At 38.8% G+C, this 21,008-nt stretch overlaps 1 protein-coding gene across 1 annotated transcript; it reads right to left on the reverse strand.

Moving 5' to 3' along the window:
* Positions 1-7,421: 7,421 nt before the first annotated feature.
* Positions 7,422-7,589, reverse strand: LOC117029900 (DNA-directed RNA polymerases I, II, and III subunit RPABC4-like). The gene has a single exon (XM_033119191.1). It carries the CDS (start codon positions 7,587-7,589, stop codon positions 7,422-7,424), a length of 168 nt encoding a protein of 55 aa, XP_032975082.1.
* Between the last annotated feature and the right edge of the window lie 13,419 nt (positions 7,590-21,008).

Below are 21,008 nucleotides of genomic sequence, written 5' to 3' on the forward strand. Positions count from 1 at the left end.
TTCAGGAAAACACAATATCTACTGCCTAACAGTACCAACTTGCAAGTCATATGTTGAATTCCACCTAATTAGCTATGACGAGCATTTTGCATGTTGGAAGTTAAAGACACTTCCTTAGGGGAACTCAAACGCTGAATTTATCTTTATTAATGTCATGTCCAAATGATAAATATACACAGCCTCCTTGCTATCTACTACTTGGAAATAAATCACTTTAGGATTGATTTGCTAATGGCTTTCTTCACTCTAAAGGTGCTCCTGTCCCAGAGGTCACACTGTCCTTCTTCACAAATGCTGATAACCAAACAGAATACACCTAGCTAACCATACAATGAACAAAGAAGGGAATCTGGGGCAAGGGGAAGCAATTTCCTTTGCACAGCCCAGAAAAAAGAGCCTTACAAGGCACACTATTATATTCTGGAAGAAAGTCCCAAAACCACTGTTGAGTATATGAGTGAAATGGGATGTATTCACTCTTTTCCTCAGCAAACTTTCATACTTCTGTGAACTTTGATACTTCAGTCAGGAATTACAAACTCCTCTAGGAGTCTGACAGGTAATAAAAATAAGTTAAACTGGCTGAGAGTCTGAAACATTCAAAAGTGGTGGGGACTTCAGGGAAACAGATTGCATTTCCCATCCACTTTAGCCTCCTTTTTGCCACATGGGCACGTGAGCCAAATCTTGTTAGATCTTCTGATTCTTCAAGTGCTTCAAGAGAAGGAGGGAATGTGATTCTTTTCTAACCTGATAGTTCCCATTTTTTAAGTGTTAGAACATTTAAAAAAAAGTTAAAGTCACTGTGGGGGACAAATAAAATATCTCTTACGGGCAGATTTTTCTCACTCCAGCCTATTTGTGATTCTCGATTGGTGGCTGTTATGCGGGGACTCTGGTCCCGCTCCCCGTACTGGAATGCAGGATATGGTGAGGCCAAAAAGGAACACCGACGGAGCCATGGATAGGGGAGTCATCCCACTATATTCTCGCTGGTGGCTGGGTTGGAGACACAGGAAGCAGGAGTCACACTATCCACAGCCTGCCGTCCACTTCTCTGCCAAAAAACCAACTCCTTGCTGACTGCAATCCGTGCTTGCTAGCTCAGCCACAGCAGTTATATCAATGGCCAATGGCTAACTGGTTACAGCTGATGGCCATCTGATTACAGCTGATGGCCATCTACTACCCGAGCCAGCACCTTTCCCCGTGAGGCCCAGAGCCTGGAAACTGCTCTCTGGGACTCTGTCCCTATAGTGACTTAGTGTTTTAATGGTGTAGCCAGTCCTGCTTAGTTGTATATTTTTAAGATGCCACGATGTTAAGACTTTATTTTAAACAGGTTTACAATGATCTTTGTTTCACTGCACAAAGGTGGCCCAGCCTACCTGCAGCCTGAGTTCTTTCTCCACATTCCCAAAATAACACAACTTTCCATTATCCTTTACTTTGAGAGTGAAGTCACAAGAACTTCATGGAACCACCTGCTTCATGAGGAAGAAGTGCATGGAAATAATGCTGTCTTAACCAGCTTGGCTTTCTTAAATTCTTAATATCTTGCTTATCACAACTGCTTACTTCTTGGCCCTTTTGATTTCTCTGGGCCTACTTCTGAATTTGGCAGTTGTTGACTAATAGAAATGGAGCTTGAATCCATGTGTCTACTTCTTGAGAGAATGTGTTTCCTAAATTTATTCCTTATATGTTGAAAATAAAATTTATTTGATTTTCCTTGTGTCCTATATGTTTTATGTCAGCTTGGAGTTTTCCTGCCCTTATGATCTAAGATGTAAAATTAATTCATAGCCTGTGAAAGTTCAAACATACCAAAGATTTTTAGTTAACTTCCAGGGGAGCCTCATATAGTTCCTGGACACTCATGCTACCCCTTTCCCACATAGGGACACAGAGACATAGTCTGTCTCACTCTCTCTCTTTCTCCCATCTCCCCTCTCCCCCTCCATACCGTTCTCCCTCCCCCTCCCTCTCAAATCATCTGTTATCTCAGTAGACTTTTCCCAGTATGTATGTGGGCAGTCACATTATCCCACCCAACCCCACACACAGATTTATTCCATCTCAGTCTCCCTGTAACCCTCCCATCTCAGCTCCTCACCTCTCCCTCCTCTATTGTCCTGGAAACACTAAATCATTTCCCCTCTGTACTGACAGAGCAGCCTCTTCACCCTTCTGTGTCATTGATACCAGTTAACACTCAGGTGGTTAGGGTTGGGGTATCATCTTTATGAATGTCATGCAGGGTCTCTGGTCCTGCTCCCGCTTCTGGCAGGTGGACACAGAGTATGGTGAGGCCAAAAAGGAATACCCACAGAGCCATGGATAGGGGGTTCATACCACTATTCTTCCTGGCGGCTGGGTCGGAGACACAGGAAGCATGCTCCACACGATCCACAATCTGCCATCTACTTCTCTGCCAACCAACCAACAAACCCCCTAGAGTAGACAAAGAAGTTATATTAGTGGCTAATGGCTAACCAGTAACAGCTGATGGCCACCCAGCCACAGCAGATGGCCATCTGATTACAGCTGATGGCCCTCTAATAACCGAGCCAGCACCTTTCCACGTGAGGCCAAGCCTGGAAACTGCTCTCTGGGACTCTGTCCCCACAATGAAACTATAAAAACTCAGATTATTTTTGTTGATTAACAAAAGCATCTACTACTGAAAAACCTTGTTCTCTAAATTCTTGGGCTGTCAAAACTTTGCTGTTTGAAATCATATTGGTACCATTATTACACCCCATTCTTGCCTGGAAGCAGCCTGGATTTCTGATCCAATTGCAGAGCTTCAGGTTGAGGACACACCATTCCACATTTATCTTAATTCTGCAGTTTCCAAGGAATCAGGATCTAGGGTCTACTTCTCAGCCCAGGGCCAATATTTACCCCTTTATACACAGCCCTGTTCTACTTTGAGACCATCAAATCATGGACTCATTTACATTGCACCTACACTGTTCTGTCCCACACCCTGCCCACACAATCCAAAATAACACTGTCACTTCCTTTGAGTTGCCCCGTGGTTCCTCTGGTGTGTAGTCTTCCTTGCTGTAGCAAGTTAATAAACTTCACTTTGTCTGACTACAGGTCTATCCCAGCTGATATTTTTCATATGGTCTTTATCACCTTTTTGTCCAAGCATTTATTAAAGTATTTGTACCAATATATGCAGTTTTTTCCTTAGGAGGACTTATTTTTCACTTTCATAAAGGCAGGGAATTTTGTCTGTTTTTTCACTAGTATAGAACAGTGCTTAGGATATGTTGAAAGGAAGAATTAATTCTGTTAATAACCCTTAAATTGATAAAATGATCTCCACATGCTTATATAGAAGACTATGGTACCTCATTTCAGCTTCCCTTGAATCATGCCTTGGGTTCTGAAGTCACAAAGACCTGGGATAGACCCCATCTTAGTCTGTCTGGGCTGCTATAACAAGGTACCATAGACTGGGTGGCTTATAAATAGCAGAAATATATTGCTCACAATTCTAGAGGTTTGGAAGTCCAAGATCAGAGTTCCAGCATGGTTGAATCCTGCTGAAGGCATGCTTCCAGTTTGCAGACTGTGACTTCTTGTATTTTCACATGGCAGAAGGAGCAAGAGAGCTCTCTGGGGTCTCTCTCACAAGAGAACTAATCCCATTTATGAGGGTTCCTCCCAAATGCCCTAATCACCTCCACATGCTATAATACATCCTAATACCTTGCCCTAATATGAATTTTGGGGGATACAAAAATTCTATAGTAGACCATCATTCCAACATTTAAGTAGCTGTATTATTTTGGGTGAATTATTTAACCTCTACACCTTGATTCATTTTTTTCAGCTCCAAGGTGGGGATGATGCTATCTTACTTTGTGTTTGTGAAGATTAAATGTGTTAATTTATGTAAAGGGCTTATCATGGAATCTGGCACATGATAAATGCTCAGTAAACATCAGCTAATATATATTTTTTATTTTAACTCCTCTTGGCCTTCATCTTTCCAGATGCCATGAACTTACATGTCTCTGGGCCTCTGCTACTATTCAGCCTTAAATTTTATTTTGTCCTGTAGTAGAGTAACTTCACTATGTCTTCTTTGTTTAGTTGTAAACTCTTAGAGGGCAAGGTCCATGCTTTATTTATCCATGCATCATTTTAGGTAAATAACATCTATATATCACTCACACATAGTAGGCACTCTAAATATCTGTGGCTGGAAAGACTGCCTGAAAAGGAAGACTTCAGTAAGAGTGCAGAGCCAGGCCTGATTGGTGAATGCAGTACACACGATGAGTGCTAGATGATTATGATACAGCATTAATAGCTTCTTTCCTGAGTGGTTTCAGAATCTAACAACTAAAGAGGAGGGGCAATAGTAATGAAGGAGCTTTTCTGTGTGCTGTGTGAACCTGCTGAGTGCACATTTGACTGACCCAGGGAAAATGAGGGGGGTCAAAGAGGTGTGGATAAACTTGGTTATTGAATTCCTCTGTTTCTCAGGAATTGCCACTGCAGTCTAGCCTAGCAATTTGGAACAACAGGTGAATTATGTGTAGGTAACCTGTAACCGGAGACTGTTGTGCTGAGCTATACTGGAGTTTTGCTCTCCCGGTGACTAGGTCGGGATCTATAACCGCTTTGTCTTTTAGCCCCTCTGGGGACTGACACTAAAGTCATCAGAAGCTGTACTTTCACTATTGGGCAGGCTGAGCTCTGAGTGGCTGTCCACTTGGAAAGTATTTATGGTAACTTCTGTCTTGACCCTCTCTTAAACACACATTGTCTAGTGAAGAGCCAAGAATGAGGAACAAGAGCCAAGACCTAAGGAATGTTAAGCAGGCAGGTTTTCCTCAACATCCCTTTCCTTTACAAATTCTTTCCTTTCAGCTTTTTTTCCCCTTTTCCAAGTGTCCCAATCCTGCCTCTTGAGTATTCTTCAGAGGGTTATATTTGATGATGACTAAGGTCCATTTGAGTCCCCATTGTGCTAATAAACTGGGACTCTAGGGGTAAAATGCCCTATGGTATAAATATTCCCATCAAGGTGGGTTTCAAACTATCAATTGTAATCATTGAATATGGTGCAGGAGAGAGATGTACACAGTTGGCTCTTGTGAAAAAGTTTGGGCTGGCTCCAGCATCCTATTTATTGCCTTGAACTCTGACATTTTTTGACTTTATGGTCTTGAGCCCTTTTCTTTCCATTTTTCACACAACAGATATGCAATAGACACAATACCAAAATTAAATGATAAAGCTTCTTCTCATACTCAAAAACAGGGCAAAAATGAGTGTATTTTTCCAGACTTAATATATATACTATGATATCAAGGTTGTGCCAAGGACGGGGGCTGGCTGCTGATTATTAGTAGTAATTAGGGCAGACGAAGCAGGAAGGACGATAGTTTTGTGGTCCTGTAATACTTTCTGTGAATTGACAAGAGCCTCTCTGAAACTCAAACTTCGGCTATGCCAATGGTAGATTCCATGAGCACCTCTCATCATAGACAGAGTCCTCTCTCCATTAGCTATGTTTATGTAAACAAGTACTGCAATATTAACTCTTGTATTTCACTTTATTTTTGCCCTCACTGCATACATCTAAAAATTGCTCCCCCCCCCTCTTCAACACAGCAATTTTTGCTACAGCAGAAGCTTCTGTAAGTTTAATATGTTTACTCTGGCTTGGATGACAAGGATGAATGAAAAGAGCTGTTTTTACTTGCAGTTGGTCAAGGTGAGAGAAGCTTGGCCAGAACTGCTTAACATGTGTGAGGTTTGGTTCTAATTCCTTAAGTTTTCATATTCTTCAGCCTTTGCCCAACTGCCTTACAGAGTCCCTCCTTTCTTATCTCTGTTTCCCAGTCTGGAGCAGTTGCTCAATAAGCCTCACTTGGAGAAACATAAGCAATGAACTAGGACTATAGTGACTGCTGATATATATTTATATGTATAGCCTTCCTTGGAGCAAAGGGACAAAGAGACTGTGGTATGCTGGTAAAAGTTTAACAATGGAATCTCTGGAAAAAAGGAAATGTGTGTGTGAGTGTGTGTGTATTCCTACATTTTACTGATAAAAAGGATGGGTAACACACAATGTTAAAAAATAATAAAATATACATTACTCTTTATTTTAAATTCCAAATAACCAGTTCATGCTCACCAAATGCTTTCTGAACTTTTGCTGAATTCTTTTATCTGTAGCCCACCTATGGCTGAGATTGATGAATGAATGTAATCCTGACACAAACGTCGGTTGGTGCTTTCAATTCTGTTAATGAGTAAGATGAAAGTGAAACAACAAAGATGCATGATACAACTTCATTTATTAATCAGTGATCTGAGCAACTCTTGTTGAATCGGATAATAATTTTTGTATACTGGAAGAAATGTTCTTCATTTTTGTATTAGTCACAATGAAATGGCTACAGATACAATACAACATACTTTTAAATATAGGCTATATTATTAACACTTTCTTCATCACTTCTTTTTCAGTCTAGACAATCAATAAAACAAACCAAGTCTTGGTTTTTAGCATTTTCAAATTCTCATGTTGTAAATTCTCTTCACTATAGCTGTCAGGCTACAATTGTGTTGTCACTGCACGAGGAGTCAGAAGAGATGCGTAGAAGGACACCTTCATAGGGCATTTCTACCATGCAGATGCCAATAACTTCAAGGGCATAGATAGTAGTAAAATGTAGTACAAGAATGAGGAAATTATATGTTTTAAGTATTACCTTTAGTTTAAAAACAATTTGTTGAATTATACATATGCATAATTTAGTTTGTGATAATGCCTGTGTTTAACAACTGGCTCACAAATTTTCTAAAGATTTAACAATTGGTTCTTATGTCCCTTAAATTCTTCTGGAAGTCCCTAGTGGGTATCTTCCCTGTGATCATAAATAAGTCTACTCTTACCACATGCTATTTCTGCTTTGCTGGATATTAACTAGTATTCTTGTGTTCTTACTATTGCCCATTAAAGCTCTACTCTTTCTAGGGTACTGCCACTATTCTGCTGAACTTTGTGTCTTTTCCTAACCCTGTTGATCTTTTTCTTGGCACTGACAACAACACACAGGAATGTTGCTGGTGTCAGAGCACCTGGATAATTTGTCCTAAAATAAGGGAGAATGTGCCTTTCTTTTTTGTATAATGTATTTTTTTTTTTTTTGGAAGGGCTCCTCAAGCAGGATTACTGATAACTTTACAACTTTTTTAACAAAAAATAATTTATTTATATAAACTATTAATAGATACTTAAATACAATATGGTTTTTAAAATGAAATCATGTGTATATAGTTGTAATCATAAAGGTAAGTACATTAACCAAAAGATTTACAACATTAACAGCACATCAAAATACAAAGATATTCCTCTGAATTCCACGTTTCACTGAGCATCAAAAAACCACCAATCTTTTAGTCCCTTTCTTATACATTATTCTGTATCCACATTCTCTGCATCTGATTGGATCCCTGGATTTTATTTCATTTTCTGTGTGACATTCTCCACAGATATATATCATTGGCTCCCTCTTTGGGGGTTGAACATCCTTCTGGGTGTCCATTGTTAGTCCTTAGCATGGAGAAACTCATCACACTCTGCCCTTCCAGATTGCAGCTTGTCGTTGTCACCTTACAACTTTTTTGAATAATCTTATTATTTCAGAATAGTTTTTAGATTTACAGAAAAGTTGAGAAGATAGCACAGAGAGTTCCCATATGTTACTCCAAGTTTCCCCAGTTGTTAATATTTTTCATTATTATGGTATATTTATCACAATTAATGAATTAATATTAATGCATTATTATTAACTAAAGTCTATATTTTATTAAGATCCTCTGTTTTCCCTAAATAGCCTTTTTCTGTTCAAGGATTCCATCCAGGCCACCACATTACATTTAATATTCATATCTCTTTGGGTTCATTTTTGCTGTGACAGTTCCTAAGACTTTTCTTGTTTTTGATGACCTTGACAATTTTGAGGAGTTCTAGTCAGGCATTTTGTAGACTGTCCAGTTGAGATTTTTCTAATGTATCTCTCATGGTTAGACTTGCATTATAGTTTTTTGGAGGGAAGACCGCAGAGGTAAAGTACCATTCCCATCATGTTATATCAAAGGTACCTACTTTATTTTTCAATTAATACTTATTGGGATGGCAATTAAAGTTACATAGGTTTCAGGTGTACAATTCTGTAATACATCATCTATATGTCACATTGTGTGTTCACCACCCAGAGTCAGTTTTCTTTCCATCACCATATATTGGATACCCTTTACCCTTATCTACCACCCCCCAACCCCTTTACCCACTAAACTATTGTCTGTGTCTATGAGTTTTTGTTTCTTCATTTGTCTTGTTCTTTTGTTGTTTTCAGTTTTATATACCACATATCAGTGAAATCATATGGTTCTCGACTTTTTTTGCCTGACTTATTTCGCTCAGCATAATTATCTCAAGACATGGAAACAACCAAAGTGTCCTTCGATAGATGATTGGAGAAAGAAGTTGTGGTATATATACACAATGGAATACTATTCTGCCATAAGAAAAGATGAAACAAAGGTATCTACTTTCAACATTACTTGTTCCAGTTGATGTTGAATTTAATCACCTGGCTTAGGTAGTGTTTTTCAGGTTTCTCTACTGTAAAGTTACTCTCATTTGTTTTAAACACCTTTCTATACTGTACCATTTTGACGGACATACACAGCTAATATTTAAGGAGTGGGGACTATCTTGAGAGTAGAGTACTTACATATATTATTAAGAATTTTCTGCACAGGAGATTTGTCTCCCTCCCCAATTTGTTTATTTATCCAATCATTTATTTGGATAAATATTCAAATAAATATATTTGGATATATGTTTGGACATATATCATTTATAATATATGAGTGTGGACTCATGGATATTTATTTTAAGCTTTGGGTTATAACCTAGTATAATTAATCCTCCTTATTCATGAATTTAGTATTTTTTTTTTAATTTGCCTACTCCCTAGAATTTATTTGTAACTCCCAAATCAATACTTGTGACACTTTCATGTTCATTTGCAGACATGTGCAGAGGAACAACAAAACTTGAGTAGGCTAAAGTTACATTTCCCAGCTGAGGTTAAAAAAGGCAATACTTACCCTACTTATTTTACATCTCATATTGTAAAAAGGATCTTTTTCATGGTCTACTTAGTGTCACATTTTCCCCATTTTTGTGTTTTTTGTTGATGATTCCATTCTCTAAAATTGCCCCAAGCTTAATGCCACAGTAATGTCTAGTGTTCCTATGTACAAGAAGACTATGATGGTGAAAATTCATATGATAGATAAGCTTTGCTCAGGCATGAATTGTAGTGCTCTTGGTGACAAGTTCAATACTAATGACTCAACAAAATATATGAAATAAACTGTCATAAAACAAGGTTATGTATTTATCTGTTAAATAAAATGTTCTGACCAGAGGCTTGCAGAAATATAACCCTGTATTTCTCCTAGCAGCAATGGTTCAGTATTTGCTAATTCAGTGTTCATGGAGACTTTACAGGCCATAACTACCACAATCAATGAGTATAGACTGTTCTATTACTTTATTAATCTGTTGCTAAAGGGGTTCTCACTTTGTTCATTGAAAACTTTTCATTTGACTCCTGCATCCCTTTGATATACCCTCATTAGCATCTGTGTGTGTGTGTGTGTGTGTGTGTGTGTGTGTGAGTGTGTGAGTGTGTGTGTGTGTGTGTGATTATTTTTCAAAGCAAACCCTTAATTTCTGGAAATTCCTTGATTTCTTGCCCCATGCCTAGAGTCAGCGATTTCTCCAAGGAGTTCAAGGAGTTCTGGTCCCTTTTCTTTTCTTTCCTTTCCTTTCGTTTCCTTTCGTTTCGTTGCCTTTCTTTTCCTTTCCTTTCCTTTCCTTTCCTTTCCTTTCCTTTCCTTTCCTTTCCTTTCCTTCCCCCTTTTCTCTTCTCTTCTCTTTTCTTCTTTCCTTTTCTCTTCTCCTCTTCTTTTTTTTTTTTTTTGAGAATAGTATTAGAAACTAAGATATGGGTACTAGGTGTGCATGTTGCTATTGAGGTGTCATTGTGTCTAGGCTTGCTTAGCTCACAGAGAAAAGAGATATATGTGTTTTCCCTTATATAAATGCATATAAATATATATAAATGCTGTGCCGGTGAGTCGAGTCGGAGAGTCAAGTGGAGCCGGTTGGTTGGCAGGCAGAGAAGCAGAGACCAGGTTGCAGGTCGTGTGACTCCAGCCTCCAGTGATACTATAGTGCCACCAGTGAGACTATAGTGGTATGACTCCCCTACCTATGACTCCCTGGGTGTTCCTTTATGGCCTAGCCATATCCTGCGTTCTTATGTGGGGAGTGGGACCAGAGGCCCCGCAGGCCGCCCTGCACGACAGATTCATACATCAGGTAAAAGTAACTAAGAATAAGCACTTCATGGCCTTTATCATACTGCTTTGTTTGTTTTGTTTCATGTGTATATATGTTGTATCCCCGACTGTTCTATCTTGGGCTAGGTAGATAATGAGCCCGATGCCTGATTTGTTTTAACAGTTTATTTAACCACAAGCATTAAAACCCCATTTCCTGACCTTTGTACAAAACTCCTTAACTTTTCCAAAGAGTGATCTGATTTTTGAAAGCATTTCCAGACTATGAAAGAAGTGAGTGGGTGAGGGGCTTCAGCCAGTGTCATCACTAAGGAGAGCACCGGAACACCCAAGCGCCACTGTGAAGAGGATAGGTGAGAGTTACTATCTGTGCCTAAAGTTAGCCTGAATGAATTTGCCTTTGGACTGAAATCTCCCTTTCTTCTGCAACCTGCTTCCTCTATGTGCATCTACCACCTTCCAGCCCTCTTCCATACCTGGTCCATGACAAACCTACCCTTCACTCCTACCTTAATAACTCCATCTTCACTCCTCATGAAGTACCACTTAGTATAATGGGCCATAATTAGGACTGAAGGAGGTGTTTGGTGTATAGTAATGCCACTGTCAACTCCAGGAGCTGGTCCACTGCGACAGGCACCCATCAGAAGGGCAGTCATGAAAACCTGCCTCTCACCACAGAAATGGGCTGGAACATTTTTTTTCCCACCAGGCCAATCTGGGAGATGAAATATCTGCTCCTGAACCATACCCATGAGCCCATAGGGCATTTTCCCCCACCCAGGATAGGTGGCCAATTAAGGGGCAGCCAGCTGGAAGGCTTTCCACGGTGTCAATCTAGACAGTCCCTAAAATATTACTGGAATCAACCAGCAATATACTGCCAGTTTATTCAGGTTTCCATACACGACTTCACATAACTAGTAGCATGCAAATTGGTTTTCCTTCTTCCAAAGTAGACAACATCCTCAAGCAAAAATTAAAAAGAAAAACCAACCAAACACCACCACAAACTCACTTTATAGTCACAGTCAGCTGAAATTCTGACACCTAATCACGTATGGCATATTGCTGATAACAGCAATAAAAGATTTATTTGCTAAACTTTAAACCCTTTAACATGACTCTTGAGAAATTGTTTGGTTCAGAAATTTGCAAAAGAAACAATGAAGAGCAAGAGTGAAGAAAAGTAGAATATAGGCTGCTAAAATAGCTTTGGACAGTGAGAGTAAATTAATAAATGACTCTGTTTACATTAATAGAAAATCAGTTTTACCCACCCCCAGTAAATTAATGTTAAACAGATATTTGAAAAGTATGCCCAAAGCATCCCCGAGTCTCAAATCCAAGTATTGTTCAGGTCTGCAGAAAGCACTTAAAAATGTACTTTTCATTGGCTCAGGGAAATTAACCTTTTAGGCTCTGCCTACCTTCTAACTGTCTGCATCAACCATGCCTTGCTCTGTGTGCACCTGTGTTTACAGGCACCCTTGTGTTCCTGTTCTACCTTCTCAAATTGCGTTCTTTAGACTTCGTACCCTGGTTCCTGTGTAATCTCCCAGTAGGATTTGCCCCACGCTCCCATCTTAGATATTCTGTTCATGTGCACCTGAAGCAGCAATGAATCTCAGTCTCAAACTCAGGTGTGCATAAAATGTAACTTTCTTAATTTTCTTAAAGTTGTGGAAAAAAAGAGTGCAGACTCAGATTTTTTTAATTAAGTTTTTGCTATTCATAAGTAGTATATTATAGAAAGGAAGTGGAGAAGTACTCACTAGCCAGAGGCTGAGGCTCACCATAACCCTGATCCTTACATCAAAATCGCAGGCTGTTATTTATATATGAATACAATCTAAGATCACTTCCCAAGAATTATCTTGTTATAGCAGGGGATAAAGGATCCTTTGTGATCCTTAGATGGAGATGGTGAGTCCTTGTGACATTCAGCAGGGTGTAAGAAGTAGTCATAAGTTAGCAAACTCCCAAAAGGCTATTTAAAAAAAGTGCTGGTAACATCCATTTGAAAGAGGAGGTGTAAGACAGGAGTTCAACTCCTGGCAGATTCTTGGATGCAGTGAGGCTGAAAAAAGACAACAGAGCTGTATGTAAAGGGTTCATATCAATTATATTCTCGAGGAGGCCAGTTGAGATGCAGGAAGCAGCATCCACCAATACACCTGCCTGCACCAGTCTTGTTGGAAGCCTGGCAAGACACAGGAAGTAGGATCTGCAATATCAACAACATCTGCAATTACGAAAGTTGCCACAACAGTTATATAGCATATATAATAGTGGTTGACAGCCAGCTGGCTATATAAGGGGGGAGGGTGTGTCCAGGTGGTCTACGCATGCATGGGCTACAAGCTGAGACAGTACTTTTCCACGTGAGGCCAAGAGCCTGGCTCTGCTGCTCTCCTGGACCTGTCCCAACAAGGAGTCACTTTGTTTATCTAGTGAAGTATAAGAGATCTATCATTTTGCTGACACCTTTTCTCTTCTAAATGCACAGGACAATGCCTTCTAACGGAGGACATAAATTCTTCCTCACCCTTTGCAGATTTTGAGTCTACACATTTTACCTATACATTGGCTGTGAATATGCTTTGCTAAGGATTACACTTGCTCACATTCACCATAAGAGACACCCTGGGGAGATGGATAAAGTGGGAGGCAGGAAAGGAAGCCCTACCCAGTGGATGATGGCAAACTATAGTGGTAAACAAGGTGAACATAGTTAAGACTCTGGTTGGTATTAATTAGCTTAGTTGTTTCTCAGTTCATATAATTAGTCCTGAGGTTATCTGTCCATGCGTTTCTTTGAGACTTCATTATGATCTACACTTCAATGACTCATAGACGCCAAGAATGATCCCCTATTCCTTTCTAGGCTAAAGATGCCACAGGCTTTGGAAACCTCACTGTCCCATCAAAGTTTCGAGGTCTTAAGTTGTGTCTGTGTTTTGCAGAGGATTTAGGTTTGCCCTGTTTTTATGGGCTTGTGGATTGAATCTTTGACGCTCTGGTTCACAAGTGGGGCAGGCTTGTAATTAGGTGTGTTTCTTTTGGGTGGTCTGGAGTCCACACAGATGTGTGAGTGTGCTATAGACTGAATGTGTCTTTCTCAAAGTTCTTGTGTTGAAACCTAACAATTCTAACACAGATTGGCCCTTTGGAAGGTGGCCAGGTCATAAAGGTGGAGCCCTATGAAAGGGATTATTGTCTCTATAAACAAGAGACCTCAGAGAGCTCCCTCACCCCCTTCCAAAATGTGAGGACACAGGGAGAAGACGACCATCTATGAACCAGGAAGCAGGTCTTTACCAGATACCAAATCTGCTGGAACCTTGATCTTGCAATCCACAGCCTCCAGAACTATAAGAAATAAATGTTTGCTATTTAAGCCACCCAGCCTATGGTATTCTGTGATAGCAGACTGAACTGACTAAGATAGGGTGGGTCTAGGGAACTTCCTAGGACCTGGCACCTCTGAGTTTGAGGTGGTTTCTTCTCTGGAATTTCTTTGTATAGACCCAGTCCCCTGGCAGGTATGGATATCTTGGTGTAGAGTCCAATGTTGGTCTGGCAGCCTGCACACATTATGAAAGGAAATGTAGACATTTGTCCTTGACTATAAGAGTGCAATGTATACTTAAATATTTGAGTAAAAGCTCTGGACAGTTTAAGGACAGTTGTGTATAGGTTGAGTTGTGATTTGCAGCTCACAGATTCAACATAATTTGAATGGACTTAGGTACTGAAGGCCTGTTTCATGGCAAAATGTACTTAGTCCTTGTTTAATGTCACAGATTTTATTTTATTTCTACTTTGTCAGAGCTTTGAGGGTGGTAAAGACTTGTATGTGTTTGAAATTTGATTTTTTCATCTTTAAACGTACATTGGAAATGTCCCATAAAACAAACACCTTATCTCAGTTCATGTTAAGAGGAATTCCACAGGGAAGAATGTATTCCTGGAGCAATTAAAAAAAATGTAATAGCATCGTCCTTACTACAGAGGAAAGACCTGAGCCATTGAGAAAAAAGGCACACTACAACTAAGACATGGGAGTATCCTACTTCCTGTAAACAGTCAATAAAATCAATAAGCCGGTGGGTGAGGGGCCTTAAACAGCAGTTGTGTCCTATATCACATTAGTAGCAGCTTCACTGCATTATAAGCAGCACAAAGAGGGTAGAGGGACAGAATAAGATGCTCTATTAGAAAATCTCAGTGTAATTTCAGCATTTTAAATTGATTCTATTATACCCCTCCCCTACTTTACCCATGTGTACTTTAAGTGGAATGCTGGGCTAGGACAGAAAGGGAGGACTTAAGGGCTATGGGATTCTGGTCTGGGTATAGGGAACAAGATCTAGAGAAGGCAGGTTGCTGCCCAAGTAGGCTTTCTGTTAGTGAGGCCCCATGGTGTGGATGGCACAGGTGTTAAGATCTTGGGACAGAATAGAGGGGAATCTTCTGTGGGCTGACAGTTTGTGTGTCAAATAGTGTTAACAGCTGCATCACCTCACACATGTCCATTTTTAGTATTTTAGCAGTCTGATCTACCAATCTACCAAATAAATCTTCTTGGGAACTAAAAGTGTCTTTAAAATTAGAAAATTTATAGAAATTATAGGTGACATCACAGAAATGGTGGCATGAGGAGTGCTTCTTGAAAGCTTCCATGGAAGTTACAACAAATTGAACAGCTATAATTCAACAAAGGATTTCCTGCACAACACACAAGCATACTTGAGAGACCCACACATCAAATAACCTGAAGGAGGGCAAACCAGTTGAGCAAAGGAGGAGGGAAGGGGGAAGCGCAGAGACAGGGACTTCAGACCACTATACAGGACACAGACTGGAGCTCACAGTGGTCTCAGGTGAAGACAGAACCCAGGATGCAGGTGCTCACAGTCCTGCCTGAGGGATCAGCATATAATATGACTGAACCCAGCATTTGGGTCAGAGACTTCGGGTGAGAACTGTGGTTTAAGCCTTCACTGCCAGGGAAAACAACAACAACAAAGCAGAAAACAAAGACAAGGGACCTGGCTGCATTCCTCCCACTCTTCCAGAGCTCACAACAGCCCCACACTCCCAGGGTTAGAAGCGGCACCAAAAGACACGGTAGCAGTGTCAGAAAAAGAATAGAATATCTACAATACTCCCTAAATCATTTTATGAGGCCAACATCACCCTGATACAAAACCTGGTAAGGATAACACAAAAAAGAAAACTACAGACCAACCTCTCTGATGAATACAGATGCAAATCCTAAACAAAATTCTAGCAAACCGAATGCAACAATGCATTGAAAAGATTATACATCATGACCAAGTGGGGTTCATCCCAGGGGCACAAGGATGGTTCAAAATACACAAATTGATCAATGTGATATACCACATAAACAAAATATAGGACAAAACTCATATGATATCACTAGATGCATTAAAAGCATTTGACAATATACAACATCCATTTATGATTGAAACACTTAATAAAATGGGTACAGAAGGAAAATACCTCAACATAATAAAGGCCATGTATGACAAACTCTGAGCTACTATCATAATTCATACTAAAACCAGAAGCCCTTTGCTCTACATTCAGGAACACAATAGGGCTGTCACTTATCACCTCTGTTTTCAACATAATATTGGAAGTCCTAGCCAGGGCAATCCGCAAGAGAAAGAAATAAAAGGCATCCAAATTGGGAATGAAGAAGTTAAATTGTCACTTTTTGTAGATGACATGATGCCATATATAGAAAACCCTAAAGATGCCACCAAAAAGCTATTCCAAACAATAAATGAATACAGTAAGTTGCCAGCCACAAAATCAACGTACAAAAGTCCATTGCCTTCCAATATACTAACAATGAAATCTTAGAAAAGAAAAAAAAATTCCTTTTGCAATTGCAACAAAAATAATAAAATACCTAGGAATAAACTTAACCAAAAATGTGAAAGACTTATGTACTGAAAACTAAGAGACATTTTTAAAAGAAATTGAAGAAGACATGAAGAAATGGAAAGACATTCTGTGTTTATGGATTGGAAGAATCAACATAGTTAAAATGGCCCTATTACACAAAACAATATACAGATTTAATGCAATCCCCATCAAAATACCAATGGCATTTTTTAAACAAACAACAACAAAATCATCAGATTTGTATGGAACCACCAAAGAACCCAAATAGTCAAAGCAATCATAAGAAAAAAAGAAAAATGCTAGAGGTATCACACTCCCTGACTTCAGCTTGTACTACTGATGTAGGTGATGTTGGATCTGCTAGCAGTTTCTGAGTGTGGGATGGGATCGTGTCTTGTGAAGCCGAAGAATGGAAACATGGACCAGGGAGAAGCAAAAAGTTTTAAAAAGAGGATAGTTTATTAGAAGCAAGAGAAGAGGTTGCAGCTCCTGAGCGGGAGGGGGTCCGGAAGGGGGGTGCCCCATTACTGAGGCAAAAGCTCTTACTTTTATACCTTCCCTTGCCTGCTTGGGGAAGGGGAGCTGTTTGAAGAAAGGAACTTGTTTGAAGAAGGGAACTGGCTCCTTCTAATGAAATTCGTCTACCAGGTTTGTTCTGTTTGCCCACCATCCTAAAGTAATTAGCAAAGTAACCCACTCTTATCTGTTAGATCTGTTCCATTTGTCAGGCCAAAATGAATTTTATGATTAACCTCAAGGCCTTGTTACATTATGTCCTGGAGCAAAGGAGTGATTATAAAACCTGAAGTTTTAGGATATGACTGTCTTTATTTTACCAGGGACCTACCTATCTACCTAGCAATCCTACTAACCTGTCTCACTACAGGACAACAATAATCAAAACACTATGGTATTGGCAGAAAAACAGATACACAGACCAATGGAATAAAATTGAAAATCCAGAAACAAACCCACATAAATATGGACAGCCATACAAAGAATCCCAAATCATACAATGGAGAAAAGACAGCCTCTTCAATAAATGTTGCTGGGAGTATAGGAAAGCCACATGCAAAGGAATGAAACTAGACTGCTATCTGTCACCATGTACAAAAATTAACTCAAAATGGATGAAAGACCTAAACATAAGACCTGAAACAATAAACAGCATAGAAAAAAACGTAGGCACTAAACTTACAGCTCTTGGGTTCAAAGAGAATTTTATGAATTTGACTTTAAAGGCAAGGGAAGTAAAAGCTAAAACAAATGAATGAGACTATATCAAACAAAAAAGCTTCTGCACAGCAAAAGAAATCATCGACAAAATAAAGAGGCAACCAAGAAAATGGGAGATTTTTGCAAACAATACCTCCGATAAGGGACTAATATCCAAAATATACAAGAAACTCATACAAGTTAACAATGACAAAAAAAAAAAAAAAAAAAAAAAAACAAATACAAAAAAATACAGTTAAAAAATCGGTAGCAGACCTGAATAGACATTTCTCCAAAGAGGACATACAAACAGTCAATAGACGTATGAAAAAATGCTCAACATCACTAATCATCAAATAAATGCAAATAAAAACCACAATGAGATATCACCTCACACCAGTTAGAATGGCTATCATCAACAAGACAAATAGTAGCAAGTGTTGGAGAGGCTGTGGAGAAAAGGAACCCTCATACACTGTTGGTGAGAGTGAAGATTGGTGCAGCCACTATGGAAGGCAGTGTGGAGGTTCTTCAAAAAATTAAGAACAGAATTTCCATGTGACCCAGTAATCCCTCTCCTGGGTATCTACCCCAAAAATCTGAAAATATTTATCCATAAAGATATATGTGCTCCCATGTCCATTGCAGCTTTATTTACAGTAGCCAAGACATGGAAATAACCAAAGTGTCCTTTGATAGATGAATGGATAAAGAAGTTGTGGTATATATACACAATGGAATACTATTCGGCCATAAGCAAAGATGAAATAGTACCATTTGTGACAACATGGATAGATCTTGACATATTGTGCTAAGCGAAATAAATCAGACAGAAAAAGTACAGAAGCGTATGATTTCACTGACATATGGTATATAAAACTGAAAACATCAAAAGAACAAGACAAACAAATTAAGAAACAAAAACTCATAGACACAGACAACAGTACAGTGGCTCCCAGAGGGTAAGGGGGGAGGGGTGTGGTAGATGAGGGTAAAGGGGATCAAATATATGGTGATGGAAAGAGAACTGACTCTGGGCGGTGAATACACAATGTGAGATATAGATGATGTATTACAGAATAGTACACTTGAAAACCATGTAACTTTACTAACAATTGTCACCTCAATAAATTTTAATTTTTAAAAAAGAAATAGAACAAAAAAATCATCAGATTTATATGGAATCACAAAATCCCCAAATAGCCAAAGCAATCCTAAGAAAAAAGAAAAAGGCTGGAGGTATCAGACTCCCTGAGTTCTACTTGTACTACAGAGCAACAATAGTCAAAACAGCAAGGTATTGGCAGAAAAAGATACACAGACCAATGGAACAGAATTTAAAACCCAGAAATAAACCCACATAAATACGGACAGTTAATTTTCAACAAAGGAGCCAAAAACATACAATGGTGAAAATATAGCCTCTTTAACAACTGGTGCTGGGAAAATTGGAAAGCCATGTGCAAAAGAATGAAACTACGTTGCTATCTGTCACCATGTACCAAAATCAACTCAAAATGGATCAAACACCTAAACATATGACCTAAAACAATAAACTTCATAGAAGAACAGATAGGTACTAAACTTATGGACCTTGGGTCCAAAGAGGATTTTATGAATTTGACGTCAAAGACGTGGGAAGTAAAAGCTAACATAAATTAATGGGACTATATCAAACTAAAAAGCTTTTTTTAAAGCATTGGAAGCCATCAACAAAAGAAAGAAGCAACCAACTGAACAGGAGAAAATTTTTGCAAACAATGCCTCCGAAAAGGGGCTAATATCCAAAATATGTAAGGAACTCAAAACTAAAAGATATACAATCCAATTAAAAATGGACAGAGGACATGAACAGAAACTTCTCTCACGAAGACATAAAAACGGCCAACAGATATATGAAAAAAATGTTCAACATCACTAACTATTAGGGAAATTCAAATCAAAACCACAATCAGATATCACCTCACACCTGTTAGAATGGTTATCATCAACAAGAAAAATAATAACAAGTGTTGGAGATGCTGTGGAGAAATAGTAACCCTCATACACTGTTGGTGGGAATGTAAATTGGTAGTGTCATTATGGAAAACAGTATGGAGGTTCCTCAAAAAATTAAGAACAGAATTACCTTATGACCCAGCAATCCCTCTCCTGGGTATCTACCCAAAAAACCTGAAAACACTTACCTGTAAAGATAAATGTACTCCGAAGTTCACTGTAGCATTATTCATGGTGGCCAAGACATGGAAACAACCAAAGTGCCCTTCGATAGTTGATTGGGTAAAGAAGATGTGGTATACACATATACAGTGGAAGGCTACTCTGCCAAAGAAAAGATGAAACACCACCATTTGCGAAAACATGGATGGATCTTGAGATCTTTATGCTAAGTAAAATACGGTGTTTCCCTGAAAATAAGACCTAGCCAGACCATCAGCTCTAATGCTTCTTTTGGAGCAAAAATTAATATAAGACCCAGTATTATATTGCATTGCATTGCATTGCATTACATTACATTATATTATACCCAGTCTTATATTAAGACCGGGTGTTATTTTAATTAGTGCTCCAAAAGACACATTAGTGTTGATGGTCCAGCTAGGTCTTATTTTCGGGGAAACACGGTAAGTCAGACAGAAAAAGTTGAGAACAATGCAACTTCACTCATATGTGGGATATAAAACTCAAAGCAACAAAGGAACAAGGCAAACAAATAAGGAAACAAAAGCTCATAGACAGAGACAACAGTTTAGTGGTTACCAGAGGGAAGCGGGGAGAGGCAGTGGTAGTAAAGGTTGAAAATGGTCAAATATATGGTAATGGAAGTAGAACTGACTCGGGGTGGTGAACACTTAATGCAATATATAGATGATGTATTATAAAATTGTACACTTGAAACGTATGTAGTTTTGGTGTGCATTGTCACCACAATAAATTTAACAAAAAGAAAGAAATTATAAGCCTACAGTTCTTAAATGTTTCAATACTTAAAATAACTTAATAAGATCTTACTTTGAAATCATAACCCCAAATTAGTTACACATTTTAAATTAGATATACAATGCTGTTAATAACAGGGCAAATACTTTCATGTATCACAAATATATAAAATTCCAAATATTCACAGCTTTCTTCTTAACACAAAAATATAAATACAGTGGATTACTATTAAATATCTCTGTACCTAATTCTAAATCATCCTGCAGAAAGAGGTATTACCATACCAAAGAAATGAGGATATTTATCACCAGAGATTTAGGCTTAGAGGCTCATCACGAGCCCATAGGATATTTTGAACCCTATTTATGGTTGTTCTGTAAGTGACTTCATAACCTCAAGAGGTGAGTGATCAGCTTTTTAGTCTACTTCCCTGGACTGAAGTTTTATATATTATGTAATAAGTTTGCAGCTTCCATCATAATTGATAA

The sequence above is a fragment of the Rhinolophus ferrumequinum genome, chromosome X, assembly GCF_004115265.2.
Source record: "Rhinolophus ferrumequinum isolate MPI-CBG mRhiFer1 chromosome X, mRhiFer1_v1.p, whole genome shotgun sequence".
Taxonomy (NCBI): Eukaryota; Metazoa; Chordata; class Mammalia; order Chiroptera; family Rhinolophidae; genus Rhinolophus; species Rhinolophus ferrumequinum.